Here is an 11338-nt window from a genome sequence, read left to right on the forward strand (position 1 = left end):
AAAGTTATGCCAGGTAGAAAACTCACCCTGATTTAAAGCAAGAGTTCCATCCTGCATCTGAACTCTTTGGGCTTCCCCTGTTCAGATATAGCAGGCAGTTTCCAAAATTGAGATGGTAGCTATTATTAGTATACTAACATTTATTATTTGTTTTCTAGAAGCTGCCCAGGACAATTATCCCAGGCACTGTTCAAAGCAAGGAGACCTAAATGTGCCTAAACTGCTTACTGTTCTTTCTGCATTTCCAAAGTATTAATCTACCCATCTGACTTCTTGCTCCTTGGACCCGATGATCTCATGAGGTCCCTTCCAGCCCTAATGTCTATGAAATCTATAACTGTATAAAACACTGAATTAAAGCCAGATTTGGCTGGTAACGTGTAAACTATTTTAACCATAAACAATATACCTAGCTCAGAATCTATTCAGTAATTGTTGGAGAGCATATACCAGATAGTATCAGTTCCAGAATTCATCTTCCATTCTGGATCTCAGTTCTTCCAACAATCCATAGTATTTGGAGTGTAACAAGCAGAGAAGAGAAAAAGACTATTTTCATCCCTTCAGTAAATATGCAACATTTTTATTCAGGTTTACTTGGAAGTGCTTTCCTGCCAAAGGATGCTACTGTGAAGGATAGTAAGTAAAGCCTGTAGGTGTTTGATAAGTGCTGCTTTTTTTTTTTTTTCCTTCGGTAATTTCTCCTGTGTGACTAAAACCCTCTTTGGTCTCTGGATCCCCTCCTGAATGATTTCATATCACGGGATTCTGGACACCTAGCTACTGGGGCTTTAAACAGCTTAAGGCAGAGAAACTTTGGACAAGGAAAACAGTAATTTCCTGAGTTGACCTGTTTTTAAGAGTTCTTCCTTGCCCTCCACATATTAAGATTGTGGGATTTTGTGGGGTCACTGGGCAAAAATGAAAGTAGTCGGACTCACCTGCTCACCAGGGTATAAAGGGATGTGCTGGTTGTAGGTAGGAGTACATTCCTTTTTACATAATAACTAGGTAGTAGAAATAGAGATCTCATGCTTTCATCTGTTAGGAGTGCTAATTGACTCAAAAAGAAGAGAGGTTAATGTAATTAGCTCCATAAGTCTAGCTGTGGAAGTCTTTGCAAACAAACCCCAGTCAGTCTGGTTAACTGTTTGACTAAGAACAGTGCCATTAAGAACCTGGAAGGCAGGTGGCAGTCTATTAGCAATATATGGTGACGTTTAGTACTGAACTCTGTGGTGATAGTGTAAAGTTTTATGAGCCTGAAGAAAATACAGTGGACTAGAATGTCTGGTCTTTCAAGAGTTAAATATCTCATGTTTTTACACAAGACTTGAGTCCAGATTTTAGCCCAGACAGATCATTAAAAACCAAAAAGTATGATGGCTTAGCCTATAATTTTTGAGAAGCCTATCAATTATCAGATCAAAGTGAGTTGGGTTGGGATGTCTTTTATTGTATCCAGTCTGTTTGGAATGTGTTACTCTGCTCCCAGAGCTCCACAAATCAGAAAACTGTGTTCCCTCTTAAACTATATGAAAGGATGATTATCAAGGGCCTGAGTAGTCTTATTGTGAGACCACTGGACTTGCTTCTGAATTTTTGTTTCAGGATATCACAGAATTCATTGTTACTCCTGAAGCTATATAACTTGTATTATGTTCTGCTTGTTTGTTACCCTCTAGCATTTCCCACCAGTGTACACAAACTTGGATAACTGCCCATATTCCCTGCACTGTTTAGAGTCGAATAGCATTTGATTAAGAAAATAAACATCTAATTCAGAATCAGGAAGTGGTAGAGGAATCTGAAATACAGGTTGGGTATCTGTACGCTCTGGAAAATATCGCTGCATCCCACTCAAGATGTACTGCTGAATTTGACAACACAGTCCTGCCTTTCCAGGCACCAGTGAAGGGAAGACATTTCTAAGCTAGGCTACTTGCAAAAACATCATGGGAGACAGCTAGGCTCCCTGCAGTACATGGTAAAAACATTGTACACCTGTCACATGACAAAATCTTTACATTGCTCCTACTCGAAAGAAATTTTTCCCAAAAGGATTTTTTTCAGTTTTGTTCTTCAGATAAGCCAATTCCAAATGTCTTGGTTACCTACCTAACCATCCAGGCAGCTAACTCTAAATTTGTGTGTGTGTCAGGGAAGTAAAGGGAGAAGTCTGAATATGATTTTTAGTGCCCTATGCTGGCTTTTCCTGGCAAATTGATTGCAAATGTATATATGGAAAACTAATGAAAAATATTTCATTATCATGAAATACACTGCTCCTAAACACAAAAGTCATTCTACCATCTTTTGGGTATTTTACTGTTCCTTAGTTTTTCTTTTTTTTTTTTTCATGCTGCCTTTACTTAGCTCCTCTGGAGAGACTCCTTGGTTCAAAGATCCATCACAAAAAAAGAACCTTAACTGTCACTTAATTGCAGATGTTTGACAATAGAATCCAAAATTTAAACTTCCAAATCTGTTGCATTTCTGAGAACTGAAAAACCTAAACATGCTAGAATCAATTGTGTGCGCTTCCTTCTCTTCCTGGGGTGGGGAGTGAAATCAACACTGATAGCAAATGGTAGTAATTCCCTTTGTGCTGCTGATACAATTTTTTTTATGGCAGCACAAAGGCAAAGCAAGCAGATACTCATAGCCCCTTGTCATGCTGCAAAAATTCAAAATTTGTGCCTGCAAGGTGATATCTTGTGCTGCTACTTAGATGATGTGCTTGTTTTATAGTGCATGAGTGCTGGCAACCCAAAATTGCCCATGCTGTCCAGCTGCCCTGGGGGTGCAGTCCTGTGAAGAAATTCTCAAGGTGCACAGGATCAGGCCCCTCAAGCCCCAAAAGCACCTGAGCTGCTTACTCAGAAGCACCCCTATAATCTGTGGGGTGTGTCTTAGCAAGCTGATAAGCCAACTGTCCTCACTTAAGAGACTAGGCCCCAGAGATCCCAGGAGCCCTTCACTGTAAGTAAGAAACCCTGACTTTCCCCAGTTAGAGACATGCTCTCGAGATCCATGGGATCCTTCTTGGTAAATAGGGAAAGCTGGGCAGGCACTCCCGAGGCTTGAGGGGTCTGATCCTGTGTGGAATTCCAAGGGTGCGCAGGACCAGGCCTGTCAAGCTCTAGAATGCATCACCTGTTGTCCCACAGCATCAGTAGGTAGGAGAATAAGCAATCCATGTTTTGCCCAATGAAGAGGGTCAGCTGCACCAGGACACATCCTGATACAGCTGATCCACCTCATTTGGCAATCTCCGCTTAGCCTGAGACTTCAACAGCATGTTAGAATAATACATGTGGCTTTGGAGGTCTGAATAAGTGAATGAAGCTTTATCTACGAAGGGAAGAGAGGTATAGAATAGCATTTTGTTAGAAGCATCTTGTGTGGCTTTTATTCACCATCAAAACTAAAATAAACATGCACATCTATTTTCAAAAATATTTTTATTTGAATCATCTGAGATCATTAGGTAGGTTCTCACATTGTGAGAGAGATAATATGCTACACTATCAGGCTGTACTTGTATATTATGCAATACATATAATACAGACGATGACTTGGGATACAGTCTTCAGGCAATTTAGTAAGAAGGTGTATCTTATATTTTAATAAAGTATTTCTTTTGGTCAGAACTGAAGCCATTTTATTATGTAGAAGTTTTTCTTTCCAATCTTCAGTAGAGATATTCCACTCTTCAGGATATGCTGTCCAACAATTAGAACAGCTTCAGCATTAGTTTCTCGAATATAGTTTATAGAAACTCCACCATTTGTAATCATCTGGTACCTTGAAACAAACAAGCATTGCAAGATGAAACTGGTTGTTCCTACTAAACCTCAAGGTTCAGTTAAAAAAATGCTCGTTATTGCATAAATTTTGATTAAGGAAACTTGAATGGTCTCATAATGAAATAAAACTTCTGGTTTCTAGGTCATCTGTTTAAAATCAGTCAAGGTCTACAGTGACAGACAGACATCACCCCCCAATGCTGACACAATGATCTTTTTTGAGGTGCAGAAGAGAAGGGAACTTTCATTATTAACATTTATGACCTTCACTATAAAATACCTTTCCCTGTTTCACTGAGCCAGCAATAACTTTGCTAAACTACTTGAATATTTTGGCTTGGCAGATCAAGTTTCTTGATAGTTCTGTTCATTTTGTAGGGTGTTTAGAATTCTTTATTATTAATTTAGAAGGACATAAGTAAACTTTTAGAGGTTCCTCTGCATAGCAAAAGCAGAACACAGACATAGCAATGAGGAATATACTCTATAACTCAGACTTAGCGTGAAAAATTTTTTTTGTCAGTATGGGTCAGAATTGGGTAAGTAGCTGAGATCTATCATATTACTTCACATAAAAATTGATTCAATGAGTTATACCATCCCTCTTTTTTTAACCACTATAAGAGATTACTTTGCTAACTAATTTCAAATGGCTACTTGGCTATTCTGATGTCTATAATTATGTTTAATGGACTGGAATAAGCAAATAAAGCAGACCCTTACCTTAGAACAAGTATTTGGAACTATAGAACTGCAACCCATGTAACAAAGTTATTACTGAAAAATACAAATTGTTTCATACCCACGAGGTCCATCTGGAATAGCTTTTGCTTTGCGACATAAGTCAAGCACAGTCATTCCAGGTTCAAGCAGCAATTCAGTAAACGGAGCCTCTCTGAATAGTTCCTGCAATTCTTGGTCAGACATAGTCTCCAAAGACTCCAAACTGTTGTGATACAGTGCTTTAGTACACCTGAAACGAAAAATGAAGCTACTGTTAATAAAATCAGGGTTTTATTGTTTCTATGACCAGATAAGTGTTTCACACAAATACAAATGATTCTCCGTCCCTCCCCAGCACCTATTAGGAATGGTTGCCTCAAGAGTAGACAAGCACACTGAAGCATCATTACACTCCACTGTACACCTTTCTATCACAAGGTTCTACCCTCCTATGAAGACTCATCTTTGTCATGTCAATGTTACTTTGAAGCCTGCATACGTAATATACCTCTTCTGCATTTTGTCCCCAAAACACAGCTGAGTACAAGCTAACCACACAGTATCTTTTTCTGCTTTACCTTTTAGCAGATTCCAGACCTTCTTGGCCATGAACCAGTTTAGTTACTTCTGCAGCAAGTCGTTTCTGCGGACCCCACTTTTCAGGTTCCTTAGTATGCATTTCCATAGTATGATCAATCTCCGCAAGAGGAAGGAAAGTGAAGAGTTTCAGGTACCTAAGTGCAGAGCAGGGTGGATAAAAATCAATGATTTAAAAACAAACAAAAAGTAGGATTTTTTATTTAAATCAGACTTTTTGATTTAATCGTATTTTTGTTAAGATTTTTTTTTTTACAAAAATAAACCTATATAAAGATAGTTTTAATTTAAGGTATGTTAAAGCTCAAAGATATCATAATGTAATAGGGATTATAACTTCTAATTTTATACTGTGAGACAAGATATTCATGTAACCTTTTTAGACGTTTTATAAATAGGTCACAACAGCCCATGGACTACATTAGGGGCCCCATTTTATGGGGTTCCCAGAGGCTCCTCTATAAATTAGTAAAGGTTAAAGAAAACCGCTCTACCCAATGGGACTTAATGCTCAGTCTAGAAGAGCCCATTAAGCATCTCTGTGATACATAAGTTTCAGTTCTCAAACTGGATTTGTGTCTCCAGAGATAATATTCTCGTCAACAGCAGTATATGATGAGAGATAACAGACCTGAATACCTACCCATCAGCCCTATTGTCTCTCTGCAAGTTTGTGTACAGAATCAAGCCCTTATATCTCTCTAATAAAAGTACAAAGCGTCAAGAAGTTAAATGAATAGGGGATAGCAAACAACAAGAATGCACTTTTTGTAGAAAACAGTGATTACATCGAGGCTTCCTGACCGGTGATTTAAATGGTTATTTAAATTAAATCCACCCTGGTACAGAGCAAGAATTATTTTATTTTTATACCAATTGATATATTTGATTTTCTTTCTTTCTGCCATAAAAACATAATGCCCTGTGTTAACATGTTTTGTGATTTATTTAAATCAATCCTGATTCAAACAGTTCAACAATTTCAAATAGTTCTTTATTTCTGCCTGTATAGCTAAGACTAAAAGTATCATCTGTGGCTTATTTTGGTCTTTCCTCATGTGTACAGGCTTCAAAAATTCTTTATAATTTATGCCAAATAATGCTACTGAGACACTTTTTCTATTTTAAAAAAATAAGTCATTCATTACTAACTTTTCAACTATATGAGCTACTTTAGTTAAGACATTTACAATTGCATTTACATGATAATGAAGTTTCTGTATTTGTTCTATAAGAAGAAAGCAAATTTATCCAGTATAGTGTGAAGTATAACATGTATGTAGATTGCTATTCCTAGATAGGAATAGTTCTCAGTGGACAGTGCCCAGCAGTAGAGTACAGGACTATACCATACTGTACCTCATTTGAGAAATAAGACATGGTAGGATAAACAAAATTAATTCAAGGGCATATTTCAATATAAGAAACACCTAGCAAAATACCAGATAATTTCTTGTAAATAACAATGTACTAGCGTGTTGCAGAAGAATGAAGTGTCATTTTTGTATCTTTGATATAAAGGCCTGAAGTTTTATTAAATCTATTTTTTAAATAGTAGAAATATTTGTGTATTGTACTTCCTGAAAGGTGTTATAGGTAATGATGACTGGCAGAAGCTACCTGAGCACCGATAATTTGGTTTGCAAAACTGTTCTGTCAATGAAACAGCGGACCAAAGAAGTTTGGACACCCATATCCGAATGCTTTCAATGGTCTCCAAATATTTCTGAGGATTAGGGGTAATTATTGCTCCATCATTGTGGAGCTATTCTCAAAAAAAAGCCATACCTATACCCAACTGAATCCTTTTAACACCCATGAACCTTTCAAGGTGAAGGGTATGAGAAGAGCAGCAAACAGACCTAAGTTTTTAGATTTGTTTGTTATGGTAGATACTGTGGTTCATCCACTCAGGTGGCCAAAGCTTGCAGAATCCCAGGTTTCTAATATCCAACACAAATGCTGTAGGTTAGTTAAGTTTTAATTTTAATATGGTGCACTTTAGTGAAAAATAATACTTCTTAGAGGCAGAGTATATCTTTTCTGAGATGGAACTGGAACTATGCTAAGGTGAACACAGATATTTTCATTGAAGCAAATACTGCAGTTGCTTCTACTCAGTCAAGTATTCCTTGTAAGTATCAAATACTGCTTTTTTGAGAATACTAAAAATTCAGCTTGGATGTGAATACAATTGCTAACTTGAATAAGAGCGGTAAGCTCTTCTGATTCAATTGTTCTTAAGCCTTTCCTTTGCTTAACTGCTTGATCTTAGCTAGCAACTTGAAACTGACCCATGAATAAATTATGTTCTAATTTGAGCATAGAAATAAAAACAATGAAAGTATATTTTTATTTTACTCTGTTATTGCTAGAGTGCAGTCCTCTCCTGAGTGCTTTGGTATTTAGAAAACAAGTGTAGAAATTAAATTTCTGGTCTCCTCTTGATGTAACATCATCTTACACTTTGTTTGAGGGCATGCACGATTTCTAGGGGCTTTGCTGGTGAACGATCTTAACATTAAATGTACCAGCAATTTTATATTGCATCAAACCATATTCTGTGAACCATCACAGAATACGAAACTTGTGCTGTAGTTGGAACCTGGCTCACTGGGATCCTCCACAATTCAGGAAAAAAATGGTAGTTTCTCCTCTCTTCACAACAAAGGTTCTTGAATACCATAAGGTTCGGTACTAAATCAAGTAGTAGGTCCATGCTACTTACTGCTTAGGAAGGGATGCTTTGAAGCAGTGGTTTTCAACCTTTTTTCATTTGCGGACCCCTAAAAAATTTCAAATGGAGGTGCGGACCCCTTTGAATGATAAGTGTGGGTATTCACATAATTCTGATTCATCATTATAATCTTTCACAGACCCCTTAGATACAGCCTGCAGACCCTCAGGGGTCTGTAGACCAGAGGTTGAAAACCACTGCTTTGGAGTACATGTTGCCCATCTACTCCCAGTCACATGTACCAAATTTAGAAACATGGTAGTGAAACTGCTCAGCGGGCATTCCCCACCACCGCATGGTTTTATTGCTGCATTCTGAAGTTTGGAACAGGTCGGCATGCTCAGAAGTGTCCTTCTGCCAAGAGTGCCATAGTAATAGCAAGACATTCCCTAAAACATTTACAAAAAGATCGTATTTATCAAAATAAAACCAGAATGCATTAGTTTTATTTTTGCATTTGTTCACACACCTGCTAAATTGTGATCCATCTCCTGGTACGTGTAAGTGAGGTTTACTCATACCTCTTTGTGAAATTTGCCTTATGGACTGTATTTAACTGACATTTAAATGAAAAGGGGAAGAACTAACTGGCCTAGTGATACTGGAAATCCAGTTTACTGCATGATCTCATATTTTGTGTCTGTGCAAAACAAAGCTACTTATTGGTGAAACTATTACAGGGAGACATAGTTTACAAGTTTTGTTAAAAAAAAAAAGTTTTAAGAAACTACTTGCCTTCCAACAGTCCTATCTTGCTGTCTGACAAAAAACTGATACAGCTCAAATGGAGAGGTCCTGTCTCTGTTCAGCCAAACTGCATTGCCAGCAGACTTTCCCAATTTATCTCCAGTGGTACTAGTAATAAGAGGCACAGTAATTCCAAACACCTCTTCTCCTGTCACCCTGTGTTAGAGAAGGAATTATTGCACATTAAAATCACATTATTTGGTAAGCTTAAATATAACTTTTATTAAGAACCAATGGTTCTTTTACAGACATTTCCAAACCTTTACAGATTAGTTACTTTGTATTAATGTTAAACTGAAAGAGAATCTTATGAATTCAGTACCACTAGATGCTGGAGGCAAGGATGTTTGTAGCATGCACGAATCTAACCTCTCTCATATGCAATGGTGAAAACCAATCGGGATTGAAAAAAAAACAAACTTAGAACCCTCAAATTTCTGGGCATAAACCAATGTTAGTTTATGGGATTTAGGAGGAAATTTCCCCTAGAGGCAGATTTTATTCTTTCAGTATCTGCATCTTGCACCTTCCTCTGAAGCATCTAGACCTCCCTACTGTCCAACAGGATGCAGTACTGAAAGGGCATGTCAAGTTTGATGTGTTATATGTATGTGGTACAGGCATTTGTAATCTGCAGCAGTTTACAGGTACTAGGTAACTGTTATTTCTGAGAAGTGCCACTGAAGCCTTACTTTACATTTTAACAACCAAGACAAACTGGAGTGACCTGTTTTTACTTTACTTTTCTGAATACAGAAATGACTGTCACTGTTTAGTTCTCACATGCTCCACAGGAGCAGTTTCAGCAGCCTTCTCTCTCTGTACTTATCCCCAGAGGACAATGCTGATACGAATCTTTCCAACAATTGTGTAAATTGGAGAGAGAACAAGGGTAGCATCTTCTGGTTAATGCAGCTGGTGCCATGGTGCAAAATGCAAGTGCCTCAAGGTCATTATAGACTAGGACTTAAAGTCTAAAGACGCATCTCATCCCTACCTACTCAAGGGCCCTATATCTTAGCCAATGCAAAAATGCATTTCCAGACATCCAAAACTTATGTCTACTTAGAGGCTAGTGCTGTTTGAAAAAAAGGCCTTCCACTGATGCGCTCTTTTGCTTTTTGTCAAGGGTCTCATTTTATCTGAGTTCCTACAAGGGGAAAAGAAAGCTACAAGAGGCTCTTGGCTTTCCTGCAGTAAAGTTCCTGGCCCTCAGTCACAGCACAAAACATGAAAGCATGACCACAGGCTACTGTCAATGCTCAAAAATATGATGGCAAATAAAATGCACTGAATTTTTCTCAATCACCATTGTTAAGCTAAGATCAGTGTCGTTAAGGCTGGTTCGCAAACTTAGAATGCTTTTTCCCGCCCCCCACAGTGCACCAGAAAAGGAACAAAAAACCTCCTGAAAGCTCTTGACTGCCCACCACATCCTCATGAAACTGATGCCTGCCTTTGGGGGTATGTTTGCTAAGGAAAGTTGGGCATGGAGCAGTAATCCTTTGAGCTGAGAAGGCAACACCCGCTAAGCACCATCCTGGTTAAGATGCCTCTAGCAAGCATGAATGATGTGAGCCCACAGCAGCACTGATGGCGGTGGAAGTGCAGCAGCGGTAAGCAGGGAGCTCCCACAGAAACCACTGGCAGTGTTGGCAGCGGGGTGGGGCGGGGGGCGAGCAGCTACTGCCTGCAGGTGCTGCTGACACTGTTGGCTGCACCTTTTCATAGGGGGTTACACGCTGCCAATGCTAGCAGTGGTTCCCAACTTTTTTTGTACCAGGACCCATTTATAGACATTGATGGCCAGTCCCGACCCAGCGCCCTTACTCTTGACCCACTGACCCCTGCCCCCAAACCCCAGCCCCCCACTGTGTGGGGCAAGGGGGGCTTCCAAGCAGGTGAAACTCTGCCAGCCTGCAAAGGAAAATCCACAGTTTCCTACATTTTTCTCCCTTAAAGGAGAACCGATTTTTACAGCTTGTTCGTGACCCTTTCCTGTATTTTTGTGACCCACTTTTGGGTTGCAATCTATGGGTTGAAAAATGATGGCCTAAAGCATCTGGGAACCCAACTCCTAAAAAGCTCTGGGAAAGGTTTGCAAACCACTTGGCATGAGGTGGCAGCACCAGGCAGGTGGAGTCCCATTGTCTCCAGCTCCTGCCCAGCCCAGCCGCCATGACCCGTTTTAGAGGGGTCTGCTCTTCCTCCCCGTGAGGGCAGGCCCGGGCAGCCATCTCTCACAGGCCAGCCTCCCCAGGGGGCTGAAGCTGGCGTCCATCCGGCTCCCGGGAGACACCAGTCCCATGAGGGGTGGAGCAGGTGGTGCCTGGCAGCCCGTACTTGGTGACAAGGTCGTAGCCCGACATGATGTTGCCCATCTGGTCGGTGCCGCCCAGCTGGACCCGGCAGCCATGGTGCTGGTACAGGTGCAGGAAGTCGTAGGCCTGCAGGGCTGGGTAGAGGAACTCGGCCAGGCTCATGCCCTCGTCACTCTCCAGGCGTGCCTGGCAGGCCTGGCGGCTCAGCAGCGTGCCCATGCGCAGGCGCGTCCCGACACCGGCCAGGAAAACCACCAGGGGCTTGTGGCCCAGCCACTGGGTGTTGTCCATCAGCTCCACATCCCGCAGGCGCGCGCCGCCCGCTTCATGCCAGAAGAGCCGGCGGTGGTGCTCGAAGACACGGCGCAGCCCCTCGCGCAGGCCCCGCGCATGCGCCTCCAGGC

At 40.4% G+C, this 11338-nt stretch overlaps 1 protein-coding gene across 1 annotated transcript; it reads right to left on the reverse strand.

Annotated features, from left to right (window-relative positions):
• Positions 1-3228: 3228 nt before the first annotated feature.
• On the reverse strand, positions 3229-11332 carry YARS2 (tyrosyl-tRNA synthetase 2). Its single transcript, XM_025202878.1, has 5 exons — positions 10957-11332; positions 8602-8769; positions 5111-5266; positions 4612-4782; positions 3229-3807 (listed from the first exon to the last, which is right to left on the reverse strand). Exons 1-5 carry the CDS (start codon positions 11223-11225, stop codon positions 3648-3650), a joined length of 924 nt encoding a protein of 307 aa, XP_025058663.1. The 5' UTR covers positions 11226-11332; the 3' UTR covers positions 3229-3647.
• Positions 11333-11338: the final 6 nt, after the last annotated feature.

Source organism: Alligator sinensis, unplaced genomic scaffold (assembly GCF_000455745.1).
Source record: "Alligator sinensis unplaced genomic scaffold, ASM45574v1 scaffold957_1, whole genome shotgun sequence".
Taxonomy (NCBI): domain Eukaryota; kingdom Metazoa; phylum Chordata; order Crocodylia; family Alligatoridae; genus Alligator; species Alligator sinensis.